This window comes from Mus caroli, chromosome X (assembly GCF_900094665.2).
Source record: "Mus caroli chromosome X, CAROLI_EIJ_v1.1, whole genome shotgun sequence".
In the NCBI taxonomy this organism is placed as follows: domain Eukaryota; kingdom Metazoa; phylum Chordata; class Mammalia; order Rodentia; family Muridae; genus Mus; species Mus caroli.
The window spans coordinates 52207963-52233232 of NC_034589.1; the positions used below are offsets into that span (position 1 = coordinate 52207963).

At 40.7% G+C, this 25270-nt stretch overlaps 1 protein-coding gene across 5 annotated transcripts in view; it reads right to left on the reverse strand.

The window, feature by feature from the left end:
- Positions 1-25270, reverse strand: part of Arhgef6 (Rac/Cdc42 guanine nucleotide exchange factor 6) — a 106898-nt gene that overhangs the window by 50573 nt on the left and 31055 nt on the right. For all 5 annotated transcript variants that reach the window (XM_021152941.1, XM_029473344.1, XM_029473343.1 and 2 more), the window contains 4 exons: positions 21734-21818; positions 19476-19597; positions 16580-16781; positions 6160-6230 (listed from right to left, as the gene is read on the reverse strand). In XM_021152941.1, coding sequence (XP_021008600.1) covers positions 6160-6230; positions 16580-16781; positions 19476-19597; positions 21734-21818 — 480 coding nt within the window. The remainder of the gene's footprint in view (positions 1-6159; positions 6231-16579; positions 16782-19475; positions 19598-21733; positions 21819-25270) is intronic.

Here is a 25270-nt window from a genome sequence, read left to right on the forward strand (position 1 = left end):
AAAAAAAAAAAGAAAAGAAACTGCCTTGAGATGGATGAGAAGAAAACACTGCATGCAAGAGTTGGCTTTGGAGGACAGTTGGAAAATGCTTTCCTAGTATGCACAAGGTCCTAAGTTGGATCCCCAGGACCACATAAACTGGGTATAATGGTTCGTGATTATAATCCCAGTATTCTCAGGAAGTGGAGGCAGGAAAATTGGGAGTTTAAGGTCATCATCATCTACAGAGGCAGTTCAAGGTCCACCTGGGATGTGAGACCTTCTCTTTAATAAAGTAAAAACTTATTAGTTTCAATCAAAGTGGCTCTTCAAGAAAGAAAAAATTTTAATTCTGAAGCAGACATGCTATGGGAAGCACTAATGGGACTCAATGGCTTAAAAAAAGAGGGAGACACAGAGGAAGTGAATATGGTCAACATTTGTTATATGCATGAAAGAAATTCATAAGGAATAAATACACATTTTTAAAGGAGGGATGATTTCTAATCTTCCATCTAGGATCCAAGGGGCAGGAAAGTCATTACTTCCTTCTAACATAAATTATATGGACAAGGTGAAAAAGTAAGCTAGGATCTGTGAGGAAAGAGGTTATTGATGACATCTATCCCAAAGAGTGGGGCGAGAGTGGATGCTGAGAACTCAGCTCCTTAGCAACAGGAATGTAGAGCTGAGACTATTCTATTGCTCACATCTCCGTGAGGACGATGAAAGAGTACCAGGTACTGCTGGTACTCCAGTTGCTTCTTTTCCCACTTTGAATCCATTCTTGTGTCTCAGTTCATGGCATGGTAGCTGCAACATTCCCAGTGGGGACTTCTCTTCTTGGTTAATCCTCTTAGGAAACAGACTCAGAAACACACACCTGAAATCTGTCTCCTAGGTGATTCTAAATCTAGTCATGCTAATGGTTCTGAAGATTATCCATCACATTTTGTCTGAAGAAGAAGAAGAAGAAGAAGAAGAAGAAGAAGAAGAAGAAGAAGAAGAAGAAGAAGAAGACGACGACGACGAGGAGGAGGAGGAAGAGGAAGAGGAGGAGGAGGAGGAAGAGAGGATAGAAGCGATGACTCAGTGGGTTAGAGCACTCACCGCTCAAGCATGAGAATTTGATCAAATGTCGACACCCACATAAAAAGCCAGGCATGGCCACTTGGTAATGTCAACATCGTGTGGGGGTGGAGACAGGAGACTTGCTGGCCAGCAGCCTAGCACCAGGTTCACTAAGAAACCCTGGCTCAAAGGAATATATGACAGTGATAGAACAGAACATATGACATCCTTTTCTGATCTCTGTATATTCTCCATACATGTGTGTATGCATGCACACGTGCGTGCACACACACACAAACAAACACAAAAGCAGACATAAACACAGGCACAACTGTTATGTTAAGGAGAAAGATGTGATCATATAAAATACTCAATTAGAACAACAAAAAGCAGAAGAAAATAGAAAAATAGAGCAAAGAACAAGGGGGTAACAAGTACTAAACAGTAACAAAGGGGGTCAGTGAGATGGCTCAGTTGGGTAAGGTGCTTGCCGCCAAGCCTTATGACCTGAGTTCCATCCCCACAGGTAGAAAAAAAGAAGAACCAATTCTGCAAGTTGTCCTCTGACCACCACATGTGCACTCTGCTGCATGTGTACACACAAATGTACACACAATAAGTAAGTAAGTAAATAAAATGTAATAACAAACCTAATTCAGGGTGCTGAAAGGACCGTTTCCTAAATAAATGCTATTAGAAAAACTAAACAGGCATTCAGAAAAATGAAAACAAACTTTTTTTCTTGGTTTTTCGAGACAGGGTTTCTCCGTATAGCCCTGGCTGTCCTGGAACTCACTTTGTAGACCAGGCTGGCCTCAAACTCAGAAATCTGCCTGCTTCTGCCTCCCAAGTGCTGGGATTACAGGTGTGCACAACCACTGCCCAGCTTTTTTTTTATATTTATTTATTTATGTATATGAATACACTGTCACTTGCTTCAGACACACCAGAAGAGGGCGTCAGATCTCATTACAGTTGGTTGTGAGCCACCATGTGGTTGCTAGGAATTGACCTCAGGACCTCTGGAAAATCAGTCAGTGCTCTTAACCACTGAGCCATCTCTCCAGTCCCGAAAACAAGCTTTTAAGTTCATTTTTGTCTTAAAAGATAAGGTTAGGTAAGGCAGAAAGTGGGGCATGGTAGTGCCACACACCATTAATCCCAGTGCCCAGGAAGCAGAACTCTGGGAATTTTGTGAAGTGACTTCCAGGCACATAGTGAGACCCTGTCTTAATTAACTAAGCTGGAGAGATGGCTCAGTGGTTAAGAGCACTGATTGCTCTTTCAGAGGTCCTGAGTTCAAGTCCCTGCAACCACATGGTGACTCACAACCATCTGTAATGGGACCTGATGCCCTCTTCTGGTGTGTCTGAAGACAGCTACAGTATGCTCACATACATGAAATATATAAACTAAATCTTTTTTAATCAATTAATTAATTAATTAGAGCCAAAGAGTAAGGCCCCCACACTGACTTTTTGTCTCCACATGCATATGTACATGCACACACATACACACACACACATGGATACACATGAACCTACATATAAAAACAATGAACAGAATAAAGAGATAACCTACAAAATGAAGAAAAATCTTTTCAAACTATTATCTGCTAAGGTGTTCATATCCAAAATATATAAGGAATTCAAAGAACTCAAAGGTAAAAGAACACCCCATACTTTTATAATGAGCAAAAAATAACATAACCCACAAAAATCTGAATATACATTTTTCAAAATAAAACCTGTAAGTCCGCTAGCACATATATAATAATGCTCAACACCACCTATCATGAAACACAAATTCAAGGATTTTCACTACATTCCTGTTAGGTTGGTAATTACTGAAAATACAAAATTTTGGTCTGGGGATGTAGCTCAGTGGTGAAGCACATTTGCCTGGCATGCTTTGAGGCTCTGTGTTTGAGGCCCCAGGCCCCATAAAAAACATAACATATTTGGTTCTAGACCAAATTCAGGCTACATGAGACTTTGTCTCAAAATAAAGCCACAACAAATGGGAAAAGAAAGCCAACAATATGGCTCAGCTGGGAAAGGTGCTTGCTACGTGACCCGGCAGATTTCTGCAGCTTTAGAAACCATGGGAAAATATAAGGAGAAAACAGACTCCAATTTCCACAACGTTGTCCTCTTGTCTCCACACACACTCTATGCCATGCATGCTTCTGTCCAACACACACACACACATACAGAGAGGTGCGCTCGAGAACACACACACACCACACACACACACACACACACACACACACACAAAGGGAGCAAAGTTTTCTCATCACATTACTTCCTCCCAAACCCCAGGAGACTTTCCATACAAGACACAGAGCTGCCCTTGCTGTTGCTGCGGTGGCAGCTCTGCTCCTTGGGAATGCTGGAAATTCTTTCCTAAATTCACTGGGACTTTCTTGCTTTTTACAAACTCAAAAGAGTGGCTGATGAATGGAGCTCTCCCTCCCCAACCCCACCCCCTCTTTTCAGGGCACAGGGCATCTAATATGAAAGGATAAGGAGAGAAGCAGACAGAGGAGGCTATGTGCTCCTGAACAGAAGGCCTCAGTGGTGAGTCAGAAGGCAAGGAGCTTGGCAGACTAACCAACTTCAGAGCAGTACAGTTTGATCAGGATGAAATCTCTTCAAATTTACTAAGATAGGCTGTGTCCAGACACTGCCTGCACCTCCCTGGTTCTGTCTTCATGAGGCCAAGTGAGAATCCATTTGCTGAACATCTAGTAAAGGACATCTAATAATTGTATTAACGGTGCTTTGATGGGGGAGTTGATGTAAGATTAGATGGGAACATCTCTCATGTGGAATAACTTGATTTTCTAGTCTTATAAATGGGATAGTATTTTTTATTTGTCTCAGATATCCACAAATAAGAAGGATACTCAGATCATTTGAGAAATACTCTGAATTCATTTTCACAATATTTTTCCTAAACATTCAACTCCAAAGTAGTATGGATTTAAAAATACCCAACCAACAATAATCTCTTTATATTCGTATCTAGCTATAACATATACAGTGTATCTGTACTCAATAATAAAACAGTAACAATCCAGAGATGGCAACACATTCCTGCAATCCCATTACTTGGGAAGCAGATGCTAGAAGATTGTACATTCATGGACAATCTGGGCTATGCGCTGAATTCCAGGCTAGCTTGGCCAACAAAGAGAAACAGTCTTAAAAATAGAGATAGATAGATAGATAGATAGATAGATAGATAGATAGATAGATAGATAGATAGGTATGTAGGTAGATAAAAGATCGGTAGGTAGGTAGGTAGTAGATAGGTAGGTAGGTAGACAAATGGACAGACATATGGACAAACAGACAGACAGATAGATAGGCAGATAAGCAAACTGAGCATGCTTACTGTCCCAACACATGAGAAGCAGAGGCAGGAGATTAGAAATTCGAGGCTATCCTCAACTACATAGCAAGTTTGCAGCCAGCCTTAGCTACAAGAGATGAAACTTTAAAATAACAAACAATAGAATAAATTAAAAAACAGTAAAATTATTAAGTAATATTAACACAAAAGTTCTATATGTTTTCCCTTCTGGCCAATACGAAATGCCCAAGACCTTCTTTTTTCTTTATTAAATTTGAGATTTGATATAATATACATTGAAAAATTAAAATCATATCTATCTTTTGAGCCCAAAAATGAACCTCTAGGAATCTACTCTGCAGATCCTTAAATTCTATGGCTAAGGTGCCGCCTGCAGAATTGCTCCTAATTACTAAAGGGAGAAAGAATATGTATGTTTTCCAATAGAGGCTTGGTTATACAAACTGCAGTCCACCCAGTGTTTGTGTATAATAGCTGCATATGAGAATCACAAGAGTTGCTCTTTTGTATGTGCTACACAATACCGTACCACTGACTCTCAACATTTGAAAGTGTTGCAATCGGAAGATAGTGATATGCACAGCAGAGTGCAATATACTGCAGATCCACAGGGACACACTATGGCACACTTGCAACTGTCACTTGACTCAGTCATTTCCTTAAAAATGAAATCAGTAGAGGATCATTTGGAAGAAGTGACAAGGCCTGAAGGAAAATGGGAGGCTAGTTCTGATGAATCACGCCTTTTCATCTAGAAACCAGAGGAAACACGCTGACAAACAATTCTCCTCTGATCCCATGGCACCCCTAAAGCTCCTCATTGAGTCTTCATATCACTTACTGTTTATGTCACCAGTGTGGAACAAATTCACTGGATAGTGAAATTTAATTTTTGAAGCCAAATTACATTAACATACCTGTACAGAGGTGATTAAAAACTCTTTTTCATGCACAAAATGAAATGAATATGTAGTAAAAAGGCACACAGAACACTGGGTAAAGTCGGAAGCTGGACTGTGGTAGAGGTTTGGGGACATAGTGAGGCTACCAGGAAAGGCAACTTAGAGGCAATGATGACTTGACCTTTTCATTAGTGACTGGGCCAAGTCTGGAAAGGAGACAAGAAGGAAAGCAGAGAGTAGATTAAGGAGAATGATGCAATTTCTTTTTTCAAACGGGAGCTTATTTTGAGCATTACACATACCCTATTTATAGCTAATATAGTTTGACATATCTGTGTTTAAGCCAGAGCTATTTCACTCGTCTCTCTCTGTCAAAAGGCAGTCTTCCTTTCAGGCTCTCCTCAAAAATAGAATTGAGAATATTCCAGCAGGTGTTATGGGTTGATTGACTCTCAAGTAAAAATCACAGAGTACAATCACTTAAAACTCTTTACATGGTAGAAACCTGGGGACTTGCCTTCTTTTAAATAGACATTTAGGTGATGTCACTGAATTTCACCATGGTGCCTACATATTAATCATCTTCTCTTTCACCACTGTTAGTAGGTCTTGATCTGAAGCATTAGTCAGTACTGTGGATGCAAAACCTCTAGATATCTGTAAGACTCACAAGTATATGAAGACCACTGTAATGCAAAGAGCCTTGGAACCTCACAAAGCAAGTTTTTCCCATCTTTCCTTTGTGTGACCTCAAAATTAGCAGTGGTTGGACAAGTAAAACATCTCCATCTCCAGTTAAAACAAATTTGCTCTTTGAGCGAACACTCACCACAGTGTAGTAATTCTTGGTAAGTGGAGCAGTGTCAAATCCTTTGATAGCCTTAGGGGACAGAGGTCTCTCTGTAAAAAATGACATTTGGATAATGTTAATATCATACAATTGATAACAGAGGACAACTGACATACAGTGAAGAGTCGAAGTGGGAAGAAAAGGGAAATGGACCTTCTTAAGTAGGTGGAAATATCATTAACTGCACAAGATCAAAGTTCAATCTTCTTGTTCAGTCTCCTCAAGTTCCAAGGGGGAGGGAGACCAGTCAAAGAGTTAATCCATAGTTCAGCAATGGCAGAGCCAGGGCGAGTGCCACTCACAGTTTAGATTTATTTATAGAACTCAGGGTGTCCAGTTAATTTATTCACAACAGGTGAGTGGAACCAAGGCAACCTGAAGTGGATTTGTAACTTACAAATTAACACACAAGCAGGAAAGAACATATACCACCCATGCCTTTCTTGGGGATGCCTACTGTGGCAACGATAAAATAATAAGAATCTCCAAGTCACTGAAAATTTCTGTACAATTCTCCTCCGTTTTCTCTATCGTTTTAATATTATTACATTATATTACAAAACGCTGCCTTTATTTTACACAGTGAATCTTAGCCATTAGATAGTACCCATGGGATATCCTAGGGCATTCTTCCATTTAAAATGAAACACAAGACGCTCATATTTCTCTTTATGAGACAAGGCTTTACCATGTAACCCAAACTACCCTTGAACTCCTGATCCTCCTGCTTCGGCCTTCCAAGTGCCAGGATTAGAGGTGTGCACCACCACTCCTGACTATAACCGTTTAGCAGCATCATTGCATAGTATCTTTACAGCCTGTGCTATCTTTTTCTTCGTTCTGTTTTGTATTTCATTATCTTTCTATATTATACAACGTTTTAAACTCTTTCTGAACATAGTAGACTTCACATGACCAAGTAAGAGTATGTCATCACACATTAACACTTCTTTTATAAATAATATTTTTCAAGTTATGAAACCTTTATAGGCCAACTCTAAAAATTAAAAAAAAAAAACATAAAGGATGGCCTAGTCAGCCATCAATGGGAAGAGAGGCCCTTGGTCTTGCCAAGATCATATGCCCCAGTACAGGGGAATGCCAGGACCAGGAATCGGGAGTGGGTGGGTTGGGGAGCAGGGGAGGGAGGGTATAGGGGGCTTTCAGGATAGCATTTGAAATGTAAATGAAGAAAACATCTATTAAAAAATGAATCCTAATGATTTTGTCTTTTTATTCTTTTCATGTATATTTATGCTTGCATGCACACATACACACATCTTTTTCTATAGTCTTGTAATTCTAATATAATATAATTTTATGATTTTTCCATATACTTTTAATTTTAACTCTAATTATATTAAATTATTCCTAATATTTATTTGGGACTAAGTAGCATTGAAGATATTTTATTTCTCCTTAAAACATGCTGAAAAATGAAGATCATCTTATTTTATAGAGGAGAGAAAAGACCAAACCGGAGATGTGATACCCTTGGCCTAAGGTCATTCAGGTAGGAAATGGCAGAATCAAAGCCAAAGTTAAGGCATGAGTTGATAAAGAGGCTCTGCTCCCAATCAATAGGACTCTCAGAGACAGAGCTACTAAGGGGCTTGGTGAATAATACTGGGCAGAAGCTGATACAGGACTTCAGTTATATCTGGGATGGCCAGAAGGACTTGATCTGACTTCAGAGGCCTGTAGATAAGAAAGCAAAGCAATTTCTATGTAGGGAGAACAAACAAACAAACCACGATGCCGCATTCCAATATCAGTATTCAAAGGAGCTGTATGCCTGTAAAAATGAATGCCATTTGGACCATGCTCATAAGGCTTAAAAAAACAGCAAAGAAAGCCAGATTTGTTATTCTGATCATGAGTATTGTCCAGTTTCTGAAATCTGTGCTACTTCACAGTTCATCTTTGTCCACTAGTGGCTTATTAAAACTTTATAGATAACTAGAGATATGACTCAGTGGTTAAGAGCACTCTGCTGCTCCTGAAGATCCTAGTTTGATTCCCAGCACCTATGTCAGAAGGCTCAGAACTTCCTATAGCTGTGGTTCAAGGAGGTCCTGATGGCTCTGACCTCTACAGGCACTAGCACTTGCTCACATAAACCCACACTTAGGAACATCTGCATTTACATGATGAAACCTTGGAAAGAAAAAGACTTTATGGGAACAAAACTGAGTAATGTAGAGCCACCCCACCTGTTCCTTGAGATTGTAGACAAGAGTCGGGACCTGAACTCCAGGACTGTACTGTTGTGCCTGGTGTTCTTTCTTAGATTTAAAATTCAAACAGCATTTTGGAGGAAAGAGGATAGTCTGAGTTGTAAAGTTAGACCCTCTTGGGATGAAAAGAAAGGAGAAGGGAAATGGAAAAGAAATGGAGAGGTGGAAAAGAGAAGAATAGAGAAGAGAAGGAAGGGAGATGAGCAGGAAGACAGGGAGGTGAAACAACAGTGAAAGCAGAAGCAGTCAGAGGAGGGATGAAGACAGGAGTGAAATAATGAGCATTATCAAAGTTTTATCAGGCACATTTGCCACAATTTGTAGAGATTTTAATTAGAACTTAAGTTTTTTTGTTCAATTATTATTTAAGCTGATCTTAAAACAAAACTTTTGAGCCTCTTTCAGTGTGTCACATTCATAATCCCAGTCCTAAGGAGGCTGAGGCAGGAGGATTGTCATAAGTTTTAGACTAGCAAACGATACCTAGAGAGTTGCAGGTCAACTGAGCTACATAACAAGACTTCCCCCTCAAAAAAAAAAAAAAAGAAAAGAAAAGAAAGAAAGAAAGAAAGAAAGAAAGAAAAGAAAAGAAAAGAAAAGAAAAGAAAAGAAAAGAAAAGAAAAGAAAAGAAAAGAAAAGAAAAGAAAAGAAAAGAGAAAACCACTTTTTAGGTGTACAGCAAGGTCTAGAGCCACAGTACATGGAACATGCCCCATCTCCTTTGGTTTCAGAAACTAAGCAAAGTCAAGTCTGGTTAGTATGTGGATAGAAGATATCAGCAAGATGTGGTCACCAATCAGAGGCAAGGCCAAGAAAAGTGCATTCCACTTATGGAGTGCCTACTAAGACACAGCCAAGGGCAGGAAAGGCTGAAGGAATGCATAATGCAATTGAAACACAATGTTCACTATGCAAAGAAGAATGAAGGACAATCGTATACAAGAGAAGTAGATGCTTGGTGGCTGGGATGACTGAATGCAATGAAAAAGAGTTAGTGCTTTGAAAATGTAAAAGACTGCAACGGTAGGAGATCACAATACACTGAAAACATGTGAAATCGTCAAAGAGCAAATTTAATAAAGGGTTTACATTGGTTTTTTTAAAAGCAATAAAATCATCAAAGCTCTAATGAGACTGTGAAAAAAAGTGAGACAGAAAGAGAAAGAGAGAACACATTACTATTATCAGGGGCTATGAGATGGCTCAGTGGATAAAGGCCCTTTCCAATATGGCTGACCACCTGAGTTTGATCCCTATGAAGGAGAGAACTGACTCTCAAAAGTTGTCCTTTCAGTCTCTGCCTACACACACACACACACACACACAGAGAGAGAGAGAGAGAGAGAGAGAGGGCGGGGGGAGAGAAGAGAGAGAGGATTCATTTAATTTTATTTTATTTTTATAAATCAATTACCAGCCAAACAGTGGTGGGACACACCTTTAATCCCAGCACTTTAGAGTCAGAGGCAGGAGGATCTCTGTGAGTTCAAGGCCAGCCTGATCTACAGAGCAAGTTCCAGGATAGCCAGGGCTACACAGAGAAACCCTGTCTCGAAAAAGCAATACTACTACCAATAGTGGTAGTAATACCAACATCAGGAATGAAATAGTTTACTATTACTCGATTCTGGAAAATTGGGAATATTTTTTATTTAGTTTTGAGATAGGGTTTTACATATATGCCAGGCTGGCCTCTAATTTATTATGTTGCAGAGGACAACCTTGAACTCCTGGTTCTCGGGCATTCACAGCCTCAGTGCTGAAATTGTAGGTGTGTATCATAGTGGTTTACTCTGTGCTGCAGATGGAACCCATGGCTTCCTACATGCCATGCATGCACTTTACCACCTGAGCTACATCCCCAGTTTCCGGTGTTTTGTTCTTCTTTTGCTCTACATTCCTGCCTTAAATTCTCACCCTGTGAAGCTCTCTCTAAATTCTGCACTCAGCAGCATTCAGCTAAGAAATAAATATGTGGAAATGCTGAGGGCTAGTTCCAAGTGGCCTAATCAGACCATGAATGCATAGACATTTTTGGTAACATTGCTAAGGCATTGGAAAAACAAAGCTGGCCAAGTCCATTCAATTAATGACAAAGCACCAGTAAACATTTTTAACAAACAGCAATGTCACACGTGCAAGGGAATAAGAAACTCCCTGTTCCTACTGTAAAGACTCCTTTGCAGTTCGTTTTGTAAGCTTACCTTGTTTTTGCTGATGTCCAAATTTCTATTGCCTGTTGTGGGTGCCAAAAATAAACCTAGTGACAGTTTTTCTGGACATGGAGCATGTATGTGAAACAGCTAGGGTATTAAAACAGGAAGTCCAAATCTAAAGCTCAACCCTAGCTTTGGTTTACAATGATGAGGAAGAGTAGTTTTCTAACAGACCTTAATCCAAACCTAGTTAACCATGGACATAATCATCCTTCTCAACTCACTTAATGACTCCTTAACAGGATCAGTTGGCAAAAATCAAAGTTGTTGAAAATCTCCTCTTCCAACCCTGCTCGTTTCAACATGTTCCTGACATGGAAAATAAGAAGGTGTCTTTCCTTGTCCCTTTTTTTGGCTTTTTGCTTCCTTTTCCTTTCTTTCCGACAGGTTTGTTTTTTAAGGTAAGGTTTTGCCAGTAGCCCAGGCTAGCTGCAAATGCATGATCATCATCTTTAGCATGCTGAGCACTGGGATTACAGGTGGAACCCACAATGCCTGTCTTGGAAAAAAGTGAATCACTAAACATACTGTATCATAATAATACCTTCTCCCTTTAATCTGCAAGCCAATGATGCAAGTGTCACTCTTACGCTTTTCTGTCTCACCAGTGTCCAGGACAATAATTAATAACTTAATCACAATAAATAAGTCTTTGTTAGCTGGCCAGATGAGTGATAATGGATACCCTTAAGGAGTCCATCATCAAGGTGAACCTCTAGATTTGAAGTTCTCATCATCTCTTCCTTTGTCCTTGTAACCACATTTATAGGTTCTGTTTCAGCAACATCTTCTGCATTTATGCACTTTTCTTTCTCTCCACTGTCATTCACTATCTATATTTTCCAGGCCACAGCAGATGCCAGAACCACCACGTTGGGGAAGGTCAGCTATTTTTTCAAACCACATATTTTCCTCTGTTTATAAAAAGTTTATTCAGATATAAAGAAGACTTCACTTGGGTCTTGGAATGTAGTTCACTTAGTAGAGTTCTTGCATAGTACATATGATACCTTGGGTTCTATTTCTAGCACCAAATAAACAGGGCATGGAGAACAAGCCTACAACCTCTGTACTTAAGAGATACAAGCAGGATCAGAAGCTCTGAATTATCACCTTTTACATAGTAGATTAAAGGCAATCTTGGGTTATGTGAGACTCTATCTCTAAAAGAAAAAGTATATTAAAACACTTATTTTTAGAAAAATGTATAGAACTGTAGCTCATAATGTTAAGCAAAATAAGCTAGTCTCAGAAAGATAGATAGTACATATTTTCTTGTCATACACAGAATCTAGATCATATATGTAGACATCAAAGTATAAAGATAACTATGAGGGGAGGGAACAGTCTTAAGAGAGGTGTGCTGGTTTAAATAAGAATGTTTTCCCTTAGGCTCATATTTGAATGCTCAGTCAACAGGGAGTAGAACTGTTTGGTGGGATTAGAAGGATTAGGAGGTGTGTCCTAGTTGGGGTAGGTGTGGCCTTGTTGGAAAATATGCCACTGAGGGTGGGCTTTGAGGTTTCAAAAGTCCATGCCAGACCCAGTTTCTCTTTCTGTCTGCCTAGGGATCAGGATGTAGTTCCCAGAGCCTGCCTGCATGCTGCCATGCTCCCCACCATGATAATAATTGGACTAAACTTCTGAAACTGTAAGCAAGCATCCAATTAAACACTTTCTTTCATAAGAGTTGCCTTGGTAATGGTGTCTCTTCACAGTAATAGAACAGTGACTAAGACAAGACAGGAGAGGTGAAAATAAGGGTGATGTGTGGGAGAAAGAAAATATGGCATATTTTCTTTTATGTAGAATCTACATAATATGTATACACACATATAATGCCATTAAAGCAAAAGCGGGGTTATTCATAGGAGGAGGAGGAATAGCAAGGAATGTAGAGGAAAGCTGGGACAGGGAAGTAGAGAATATATAAATATAATAATGAAACTCATCATCTTGTATATTACCTTTAAAACTTAACGTTTAAAAATGTTAGTAAAAAGTAAGAAGCAACTTGAAATAGCCCCACCCCTCCTCATAGAGCTATAGCTCAAGGGTCCAGTCTGTTTTTATGATTTTATTCTCAAGGAAAGGCATCCTACATGCTGCTCTGGGCCTTCCTATACACATTCTTTAACTCACTCTCTCTACCCTTCCACCAGTCAAAAATCTTCTCAACCCAATTCAAGGGCTTCCCCTCAACTTAGGATATTGCTAGTCAAATTGTTTGTTCACTGCTCCAATCACACTTGCTTAGACCTTTATCTGTATTGCCGGCTCTGTCTCATGCTGTTACTATAGGTTAAGCACATAAGCCTAGGAATGTCCCAGGGGCAGAGCCCATGAGCAATAGGGTGTTGTTACAAACACCCTAAGTGGTTAGCAGATACTCAATGGACAAGATGAATGCAATTTTAACAACTACTTCATAAAATTCATTTATTTTACAATATGATGTTTTGCTGTTTCTGAGCCTGGACTTTTTACTGGTATATATTCATTGCATATAGCATGAGGTGGCATCTACACAATTTTTTCAAGTAATCATATACTTTGACCATATTCACCTTACACAAATATTTGTAGTTTGTTTTGCTCTTGATTTTTTTTTTTTTGAGACCAGGTTTCACTCTGTAGCCCAGGCTAGCTTTGAGCTCATGGGAAATCTCCTGTCTCACTCTTTGAAGTGCCAGAAATTGCAAGCATGAGCCATCACACCCAGACATTTAATAAATAGTAACTAAGCATAAACAAAGCAGAAAAGCATATCTGGTCTCGTGGTCCTTACATTTGAAAGGTTCGATGTGGGCAGTAAATGAAATAAAGAAGTAACCATGTTGGCTATTAGGGGAAGGAAAACAATAGAGCAAAGGTTGAAGCAGGGCAGAGAAATGGAGAGAGGCAGCAGGGACAGAATTCATCTCTGTCCTGGGTACCTCAGGAAGGTGCTGGCTACAATGTGCACAAGGGAGCAGACCTGACGGTCACAAAACAAGCAGCAGTGCTGAAATCTGAGGAGAGCATTGCCAATGACTGGGCAGCCAGGTAGGCCAAGAGGCCAGTGTGCATAAAATGGAATGGGTGATGGGAAATGAACTCACTAAGGACAAGGTTGGCTAGCACTACCATGGTGACATAGGTTTTAATGCTTTCTGGGAGGAGCCATGATTTGGGCTTCCCCCTGATTACTGAGTTTAGACTAGATTACAGAAGTGACAAGGACAGCAACAAGGAAGATGAGGACACAATGACATTGAGCTACATGAGAGATGCCCATGTGTGATCCACATACATCAGATCCTATGCTTTTCTCTTTTTTTAAAAAAAAAGATTTATTTCACTTATATGAGTACACTATAGCTGTCTTCAGACACACCAGAAGAGGGCATAAGATCCCATTACAGATAGTTGTGAGCCACCATGTGGTTGCTGGGAATTGAACTCAGGACCTTCGGAAGAGCAGTCAGTGCTCAACCTCTGAACCATCAAACACCAACACACCAAATTCTTCTTGCCTCTTTTTGCTGTTGTTTGGTTTTGTTTTTAAGACAGGGTTTCTCTGTATAGCCCTGGCTGTCCCCCTATGCTTTCCTTGCATCACAAGCTTCTTGGATTCTGAAGCCTGACCTACCCTCAGTAGCAATAGTGGGATGTTTCAGGGATCAGGCTCAGAGCTTGCTACTCTGAGTCTTAAAGCAGAGTATCCTAAGCCTGAAGGGAAAGGAGACCAAGGCCTAGGATGCTCCATAAAAGATCAGGCACATTGCTGTAAGACATCACAGTGAGAGACATGCTGTTCATTTCCAATGCCCTGTAAGCAATGCTTGGAATTTTCAGGCGAGGCAGCAAAAGCTGTTCCTTTTAGTTTTGCAGATGCAGCCACTGTACCAGGGAGCATCACTGTCAATCTAGAAAATGGTTTAGGGATCCTGACAACCAGACTATGTCAAAGGAAAGATACAGCAGGGCATAATGGTCAGCTGGAAAAATATTCAGAACCAAGAAATTCCAGGCAAGACCTGTGAAAATACGTCATAGTTTAAAAGATATGTCTCAATTCCCAGTAAATGAAAATGAGGTCTGGGACTCGGGATCAGAGGTAAATCGCTTACCCAACATGTATTAGGTAGGACCATACCCAAGCATGACAAAAACTGATGAGATGTCTGTACAAACAAATATTTATAAATCCTCCACAACACAAACACATTCCATTAAATGGGGTGCTCCTCTCCCCTATCCTAGAACACAGAAAGTGGTACAGCTAAGTTACATCTTAAGTTCTTGAAGGAATGTCTTCTAAGAGTGACAGTGATCTGAGAATCGCTGTGGAGGAAGAAGGGACTTCATTAACTATACTATACTTACAAAATATTTTACTTTATTTAGAGTGAGCCTATATTTTCATTAATTAAAGGTATCTTTGTAAAAAGATATTCTGTATATATGTGAGCATGCTGTGTGTGGGGGGGGAGGGCACTCCAGCCATGCTGAGGTCAAAGGGCTGCTCTGTGCAGTTGCTTCTCTCCTTCCACTTTTCCATGGGTTCTAGGGATCAGACTAGGGCCAAGCTGTGAAGCAAGCACCTTCACCCACAATGGCTCACTGGACCACAGTATTTTTTTTTAATTCAAAATTATTTGTTGTTTTAGGGGGCATACACTATGATGCATGTATGGGGGTCAGAGAGTAAACTTTGAGAGTTGTTTCTCTCCTACTGTGTGGGTCCTAGGGATTGAACTCAGGATGCCAGGCTTGGCAGAAACACCTCAATCTGCTGGACTCATCCATTTGAAAGCCTTAAAATAAAAAACAAGAAACTCATACAAAAGGAGCAATATACTGGGAATCCAGCTACTGAAAGGAGCCCTTGGGTAAAAAATTTTTAATTAAAAATATTTATTTAGCCGGGCAGTGGTGGCGCACGCCTTTAATCCCAGCACTTGGGAGGCAGAGGCAGGCGGATTTCTGAGTTCGAGGCCAGCCTGGTCTACAAAGTGAGTTCCAGGACAGCCAGGGCTATACAGAGAAACCCTGTCTCGAAAAACCAAAAAAAAAAAAAATATATATTTATTTAAAAATGAAGAGCTGTAATAATAGCACTTTTATCTGCTTTATCATGTACTATAATAAATTTGTTCTAGAAGGGTTCTATTGATTTCTGTTGTTAGTTGGTTTATTTGAGACAAGGCCTGGTATAGTCCTAGCTAGCCTAGAACTTCTTTTATAGGTAAGGCTAACCTTAAACTCTTAACCTGCCTGCTTCCACTTTTCCAGTGCTAGGATACCAGCTATCTGCCACAAGACTCTGCTAACTTCTGCTTATTATTCCAAGAAGAATATGCCTTCTTCTTCTTCTTTTTTTTTTTTAAAGAAGAACAAACAAGTTACCAAAAACCTCTAGAAGAGACTTCTAAAGAGCAGTTAGAGTCTATCGTGTGTTCATTGTTCAACAAAGGGAAAAGTCGCTCATGGTTTCCAATAAGCTAAGGACAATCTTGTTCTTAAAGTGGTCAGGCAGCTTTCTGCAAGGCGACTGTTATCTCTCACACATCTCTCGGGCAGTTTTAGGTCTTCGGAAAGGCTGGAGAGCTAAAACGGGAAGTCAGCTCTCTGCTTCTCTTGTTATTGTATTCTGCCATGGTGATTCTGAGAGAGGCGCAGGAAGGACTCTGCACTGTACACTCTGGGCTAGTCTCAGTGGGCAGAGAGGCTCGTGCTTACATACAGCAGTTGCTTGAACTTTGGATTCCTTTGCTGTTTTAGCTATCACATAATCTAAATACAGCTTTGTTTCAACATATCTAATTCTTCCCAGTTCTGTTCTAGTCTTATTTTGGACACACATGTATCAACTGTGTTAAGCAATTTAAAATAAAACATTTTCAATAAGAATACCAAGAAGGAACAAGTCTCACACTTAAGACTTTAAAAGCTTTACTTACCACTGGGTTTAATTTCTCGGACATAATTACTAGGGAACCATCCGGTTCTCCCATTTAATGTGCCTTCCCACCAGCCTCCTTCTTCAACTCGTGTGACATAAATGATGTCCCCTTTACACACTGACAATTCATCTTCATTCGTCTGCTTGAAGTTGAATCTTGCCTTTACTATCAACTGGTGACTTCCATTTTCCGTCATCTCCTAGAGACACAAAAGCCACGCCAGATTAGCTGCCTATCTAATTGTATTTGTACACAAAGTGGGATGGTCAGAATTACAACCCTGGGAATCTGTTCAGCAGTTAACAATTCTGGATCCTCTTACAGAGGATCTAGGTTTGATTTCTAGCACCCACATGGCAGCTCACAAACATCTGTAACCCCAGTTCTAGGGAATTTGATACCTTTTTCTGGCCTTCTTGAGCACTTTTATAGGTGGCACACAGACATAATACAGGCATTTTTTTATTTTTTTGCAATTTAAAAAGAGTAAAAGCCCCAAGCTCGTTTCACTTATTTACTTTATTTTGTGGGTTGTTTGTTTGTTTGAGACAATGTGTCATATTAACTCTGGCTGGCCTGGACTTGGCCTGGGCTTCACTATGTAACCTGGGCAGGCCTCACAGCAGCCCTGCCTTTCAGCCTCCCACAATCTAGGATTCCAGGCATGTGACATTATGTCTAGCTTAGCCTCAGTTTTGAATCTAGGAATCTATGAAAAGGTCTATGGAGGTTACCAGCGCCTTCAAATCATGCAAATGACTGCAGGAAGAAGATGACCTGAGCTCTTTCCTAGAGCCCATGGTGGAAGGGAGGGAGGAGGGAAGGAAGGAAGGAAGGAAGGAAGGAAGGAAGGAAGGAAGGAAGGAAGGAAGGAAGGAAGAAAAAAAAGGAAGTCCTAAAAGGTGTTCCCTAGTCTTCACATGCATCTACATTCATACACAGATAAAACCCACAAACAACCACCATAATAATATAAACTTTTAAAATAAAAAAAAAAACTGCATTTCTCAGAACATATATTTTTGAAGGAGTCACAGCTTTCATTTCCCTCTTCTTTTTCTAAACCTGGGTACTTAGCTGAACCAGCTACTAAAGTAAGTTAGTATACCATTCCATTCTGCTTCTGTCCAACATAAAACTTGGTGCAAATATTAGCTACTAACCCACTCTTATAAAAATCACTCCCATCTCACAGTTACTAACAAATCTTAACTAGACCAGCCTTCCGTCCTAAGTAAAGACAAGTTACACTGTGAGCAAAATTAGGCTGGGTAGGTGAAGGCACACATACATGATGTGAACACTTAGGATTTGAAGGGGGAAAGACAAGGAATTCAAGGGTATCCTCCACTACACAGAGTTTTGAAGGTCAGCCTGGGTGCCATGACACTACCTCATAACACTCACAATTATGTAAGTCCAAAGTTCTGGGATTAGCATCTGAAAGTCACAGACCCTTGTGAGAATCTGGTAAGCTCAGTATAGCTTTCTTTGCTCATATTCGTTTACCCACATGAGGTTTTACACTCAGTTTAAGAGACGGCAAAGACTATGGTGCCGTAGCATTCATCATAGAAGCTGTGACAGCTTCTTTGGGGGCTTCTTGGTGGTGATAGGGTTGATAGAGTGCTTAGCTGGCAAGCAAGAAGCCCTGGTTTGATCCCCAGCCTTGTACAAACTAAGTCTGATGGGACACACCTGGAATCCTAGCACTTAGCAGGGGGAGGCAGGAGGATCAGAAGTTCAAGGTCATTCTCCTCCCAGGACATAGCAAGTTTTATGCCAGGCTGGGTTATGTGAAAGCCTGCCTGAAAAAAACAAGGAGGAAGAAGTAACCTCAAAAAATAAATAAATAAATAAATAAATAAATAAATAAATAAATAAATAAAAAGCACCTGTTTAGACCCTCTTGAAATAACAGGTTGTAGTGGCCTACAGTAAGCCAGTGGCCTTGGACAAGAATAAAAGAACAGAAAAATGGCATTTCCTCTCAAATCAAAGCTTCTAAGGCAGTGGTTCTCCACCTGTGGGTGGCGACCCCCTTGGAGGTTGAATAATCTTCTCACTAGGGGCTGCCTAAGACCATCACAAAACACAGATATTTACATTACGATTCATAACAAGAGCAAAATTACAGTTATGAAGTAGCAGTGAAAATCATTTTAAGGTTGGGGGTCACCACAACATGAGGTACTGCATTAAAGAAAGAATCACAGCTTTAGGAAGGTTGAGAGCCATTGGTCTAAGACCGGATGCAAAGACAACTAGGCGACCCCGTATAGAGATTTATCATGGGCTAATATTTAAAAGTGGTTCTTCTTTTGAGACACCAGAGTTGAATATACAATGTAGCCCAGGTTAACCTCAAACTAGTGATGCTCCTGCCTCAGCTTCCAGAGTGCGGGGAACTAAGCTTCTTTCTTGCTCAGTGGGAATTCAAGGAAGGAGAGAGAGAGAGAGAGAGAGAGAGAGAGAGAGAGAGAGAGAGAGAGAAGAGAGAAACCAAGACCAGACAAATAGTGAGAATTTACTGATTGCCTGTGAAAGCCGGGTAATAACTCATTCTAATAAACTCCTGGGGTAGGGTAAATGATGGCAAAGTGCCATGAGGAGCACTCATAATGACTGACATTTGCATAGCATTCTCAGTTAAGTGACTAGCCAAGTTCTAATAAACAACAGAGCTCCACCTCTGAAGAGCTCCACCTACCTGCTTTCTCCCAGGATTCCAGCTTGAAGGGAAGTTCACTCTGTCATTCATACTCTGGTGACACCCCAAAACAAACAGAATATCTACCTCACCACATACGGAAATTCATGTGCGATGTTCATCCCACTTGACAGATTTTTAAAAGGAAGTGGTTCGGGAATGGGGGGCACGGATACTACTTACCGCCTTTTCCTCGCTGTGCTGCTCTGGAGCTGTGCTGGGAACGGCCACCTGTGGGTTTGTCTGAGAGCTGGTCGCAGCACTAAGAGAAGAGGACCGTCCACATGGTCTTTCTGAGAGCTGATCTGTGAAGAGAGGAAAAGGCATGGGGAAAACAAATAAATAAATAACACTCTAGGCAGGAAACCACCTAGAGCAGGAGAAAGAAGCTCCAGCCCAGGACATTGCCAAAGCCATCCTAGCAGCTCCTGGGACAATATGGCTCTGAACAGGCTGGGTTCTTAAGGCCTCCCCCTCCCTTTTTCCTTTTCAATGGCCAAATTTTTTTCTTCTTAACCTTACTGGCCACTGCTGTCCAGTATAATGAAAAACAGCGGCAGAACCACATTTTCTCCTAACCCATTTCCCTACAACTCTCCCTTACGGAACCAGTTGCCACAGTATGTATGCCCTGTGATCCAAGGCAGACCTATATCGGGTACCAAACAGCTGTTTGTGGCTCTTAATACTTTTGAAATATTTCAAATTTCTCTCTTTGTTTGCTGGCTCATAACTCAGGGGTTCTTTGCTTACATGTCAAAATATGTGTGGCCCACATAACATAAAGTCTCCCTGGTGTTTTGGGGTGGGGTGGAATATCAGAATGAGGGAGAGGGTGTGTTTGAGACAGATGCAATCTTGGTACTAGAATCATTTTGTAAAAATCAAACACAGGAGCTTTCTCTTGCTTGATTCTTTGTGAAATTTGATCAGGCCTGAGCTGAGCTGGGTGGTTTCAGCACACTGAGAGTGTATTGAAGGGAGAGGCTGGCTTCTTGACAAATTCAAATGAAGTTCTTTTCCTTTCCACTTATTTTTAAAAGATATAAACTGCAAAAGTCTAAAGCCCAAACATTCCCTAGGCGACAGGCTCAGCATCCGAGTAATCTCCTTGAGGCTGTGGGTTTTTACTTTCACCTCCTTGTATTTTTATAAATATCTGTGGTGAGCGAAGAGACTGTAAAACTTGCTAGAAGAGTTTGGCAAAGAAACATATAATTTGTGTGGCATAATGTTAGAATTATACCATCCTCCCTTCCCAGAACTGGATACTTGTCATGTGCGTTAAATATAGCTACTTGAATTAGCTGTACTCTCTGCTATATGCCTTGCAATAGCTCAAAAACCATTTTTTTTCCCAAATAGCAAAAGAACAACTTCAGAGAAGTATTTTTCCACATCTTGCCATTATCTACAGCTCTTTAGGGTAAAACTATAATTACTTGATGGCTTCCTAGATTCTCTGTTCTACTCGGCACTTGATTATATTGTCTGCTCAGTTCTCTAATTGGTTCATGTGGGTAAGTTGAGTCCCCATAAATAGATGGTGATTTTCTCAAGGGCAGGGCCAGATCATCTACTTCCTCCTTGGCACCTGGCAGTACTGAGCACAGTCATTTGGCTCTTAAGCCATTCAAGCAGCAGGATTCACGTTTGGCATAAGGGCTCTGGACAGTTTTGTGTGGATTTGAATCTTAGCTTTCTAGTTGGGTAACTGTGGGCCTGGCCTACCTAATCTATAATGTTGACTTTACCGTCCTTATATCCACCAGTGGTGTTTGACGGATTAAATGAGACCTCTCAGAGCTACTGAGACAGCCTAGACCCAGGGAAAGGACTCAAAGCACTTGAACTCACAATGGCTACTATTGATATAGTTAAGACATGATGCCACAGAAGAAATGGCTTTCTAGTACAGTTTTATCAGTTTCCTCTTTGCTCAGATTATACTTAATAATCTCCAATACAGTGGATATAAAATTTTTAAATAAGCTACTCTTTACATTCATTGGGAAATCTGAGGTTTCATTCCAAGTGGAAAGCTAATGAAAAGCTCCTTTTTATGACCTATGGAAAACTACAAGAAAATTATCTCTGCTGGAGAAAGGGAAGTGATGGCTGCTTTTTGTAAACCTTTTTTTTTTTTTTTTAAGGAGGAACTGGTCTTTCCCTTTTTTGTTTGTCTTGTTATACTCAGTTGGCGATCCAAAAGCTTTGCATGAAGTCACTTTTTGGTTCTTATTGTCATGCTAAGAATATTAGGATTTCATAGGTATGTATTCTTTCTTGTTATTCTCTGATGGATACATTTGAGTTATAAAAATTAAATATTTTATATTTTTAAAATTTGTGTGGGGGAGGGGAGAAATCTGCACCATTTGCACAATTGTGGCCATAGTTAGTTTCTACAAACATGGATTGCGATCACCCACGTGCCTTACCTTCAGTTGCTTTGTTGACAGCTAAAAGAGTATTCAGAACCTTGGAGAAATTGGCCCCCGAATAGAGGTCATCAGGCTCAAACACCTATTAGAAAGGAAATTAGAAACTGTAAGACACTGTATGTAATCAACTCAACAACTGAAACTGGGAAAAGACCCCTTGCTTTAGTATTCAAGAGGACAAACAATGTACAAGACAAGATACAAACCTCTGCATACCTTCTGGAGAAACTAGAGCAGCAGCTGAGCTGCCTAATGGCATGTGGCAGCCATCAGTGACTCAGAACAAAACAGCACTTGGGATATGAAAGGCAAGCTGAGAAGGTAGCACCCACCAGGAAATCTAAAGCGCATGCTCAGCCCCACTCTCCTGATCTGAACCTATGAAACTCCTCAGGCAGTTACAGGAAGCCTGTGTGCAGGGGTTCCTGTTACTGCCCAACACCTCTCCAAAGGCCTCAGAAGCCTACAAATAAGGCGGTGAGGCTTTCTGCTTCACATCTTATTAACTCTCCTCACTGGTGGCACTGGTACAAGTCCTTGTCTCTCCTTCCCCTTCCTCCCTGCTGCCGCCCAGCTGCCTAAGATCCCAATGCCACATTGCAGAACTGCTGTCCCAACCTGCCTTTTGCTCAAAGCCTCACTTCCTGTTTTCTGATGATTGATCTTGCCCTTCTCATCTGTGAGCTACAAGGATCTGACTCTCCATCTGCCTGAGCCTATGAGTTCTTCCTGGCTTTGGGTGACCTTTCTAGATATGCCAGGCCTTTCTGACACTTTGGCCAAGCAAGATGGGTCGCATCTGTAGTCTTCGCACTTGGAAGGCTGAGACAGGAGGATTACCATAAAATTTAGGCCAGCCTGGGCTACAGAGTGGGTTCCAGGTCAAGCTAGAGTGAGACCTGCCTAAAATTAACATCTGCATGGCCAGTTTTTGCAATCTGATAAGTTACTCTCCTTACTGAAAGTGTATATATTGATATATTCTCTATCTTTCTGTGTCTCTGTCTCTCTGTCTGTGTGTGTGTGTGTGTGTGCGCGCGCGTGCGCGCGCGTGCACGTGTTTGTTAGAGGACAAGTTTTGAGAATCAGTTCTCCCCTACCATATCATATGCATCCCTGGACATTAACTCTGGTTGTCAGGCTTGGCTGCAAGTGCCTTTAATCACGGAGCCATTTCACCAGCACCATTGTTTTCAATGTAAAATAAAATGTTGGTTTTAAAATATATTCCCCGTATTACGATATGTTGAGGCGTCTTACAGTCTCTGACACGTATATCAAGCACAGGCACAATTGAAAGGAGGCAGTCAATAATGTAGCTATTAGCCAAGCATGGTGACTCACACTAGTAATCACTCAGCAATTAGAATCAGGAGGATCACCAAACCTTCAAGGCCTGCTTAGTCTAGATAGCAAGTCTAACTACCTGAGTTTGAGTCCCAGAATTCACATGTGGTAGTAAAATGTTAACTCCTTAAGCTGTCCTCTGCTGGCCTCTATAATCATACGTATGGAGTGGACATGGGAACAAACACACATATACACATGCAGAGAGAGAGGGAGTGCAAGTAAGCAAATAAGAAGCACAGACAGACTTTTAGTAAAAGGATACCATTAATATTTCTGAAGAGTTAAATAGTACTACATCCCAAATGTTTAAAAAGCACGTTTCCAGGAACAAACTGAGATGTGTTCTATTTTAGTTTGCCAAAGCCAAGGTAAACACAATACAATAGATGGTGGGAGAGCATCCTGAACCCCAGGGGATGACTTAGTCAATCTCCCAGTGGGAGAGAGTTCATGATATCTATGCCAAAATGGTCACCAGGCAGATTCTCCATGTTTCCTTTGTGTTGTGTGTTCTTTTGACAATTTCACACATACACACATGTAGACAGTGCACTCTCATCACTGTCGTGCCATCCTCTCTGACAGTCCTCCCATGCCCCTATTATCCACCCACCCCCATGTCTCTTCCTTTTATTTGTTTTCTTTTGCTTTGTAACCCCCCTGAGTCTAACTAGAGCTCTCTGTGAAGTTCATTTGTTTTTAATCCTATCCTTCCAGTGGGATTGTGCTTATATGTGTTCCTGTGGATATGGAAAAGGTGGGCAGACTTTACAATAATAAGCAAAATGCAAGGCTAAAACAGAGACCAGAGTAAAACCTGGTATGCAAATCTCCCCTGTGTTTTACTTGTGTTCCTCACCCAGCTTGATGGCTTACATGTGGTAACACTAGTAATCTTAAAATATCCTGGTATTTGACCGAGTTTTAGAACACATGAGTTGATCAGAAAATAAAACATGCATCAACACGAGTCACTGCTCAAATGAGGAAGTTGCCTGGACTGCACCCAGTTCCCTTTTGAGAAAACCCAAATATGCTTTTACAGCTAGCCTGTTCTAGAGCAGCGGGAAGGATACAGGAAGGCATTGCACGCGGCCTTTAGAGACGAGTATAAAAACAATGCACAGGGGTTATTGTTTTAGAGCATTTGGTGAACCAGATACACCTATAGATAGGCTTCACCACACCATAAATTCCTAAGATCTAAATTGATTTTTTTTTTTGAGACAGGGTTCCTGTAGCACAGACTGGCCTGGAACATACTTTGCAGTGAAGGGTGACCTTGAACTTTTAAGCTTCCCGCTTCTACCTCCTGGGTTCTGGGATTAGAGGTGTGCAGCACCATGCCCTTTTCACGTGCTCCTGAGGATTAAACCTAGGGTTTTGTGTATGTTGAACAAGTATTCAACCAGTGAGCTACATCCTCAGCCTCTCCAAAATGAGTACTGGAAGCTCTACTCTAGATCTTTCTTCTGTGAACTTGACCTGGGCCCCTTCAGAGAAGGAAATATCATTTGGAGAGAGCATATCACTTCCATTCATTGCCAGCCATTGAGACCATAATGCAAAGGAGAAATGTGAAATTGAATTTACAGACAAGGATGTTCAGAAAGACCAAGTGCACTGGTGTCCAACTAGAAAAAAGTGGAGGAAATTCCCTTAAGGTGGAGTGAGATTGGACAAATGGGGTACCGCGCAGGTCACTCAAGTAGGAAGAACACCAGTTGTTTGTTCTTTTTCTTTGGTTTGTTTTTGAGACAGCTATGTAGCTCTGGCTAGCCTGGAGCACATTGTATACAGGAATTCTCTTTGCCTGCCTCTGGAGTGTTAGTATTATAGGATTGAGCTACCACATACCCAGCCTTAATGTCTAAAAATGGAGAACTAATCTGACTTTCTATCTGCAAACCCTGGGGCTTGTGGAAAGGTAAAGTATATAATTATCCAAAGTGCGTTTCAAAGTCAAAGTCAAATCATGACAGAGTTGTGATGATACCATCTGTTTATTGTCCAGTATATGACCAAGATTCTGTTAGCTGAACTTTCTTTATTCCTATTTAAGTCCAGAAATAAGGCACATGGTTCATTTAGATCCATGAAGGTCAGATAAACAGCAGTACTCCTACCCTCCATTCATTTTATTACTTCTGTGACTCAGACAAAAAAAGAAAGAAAGAACTTGAA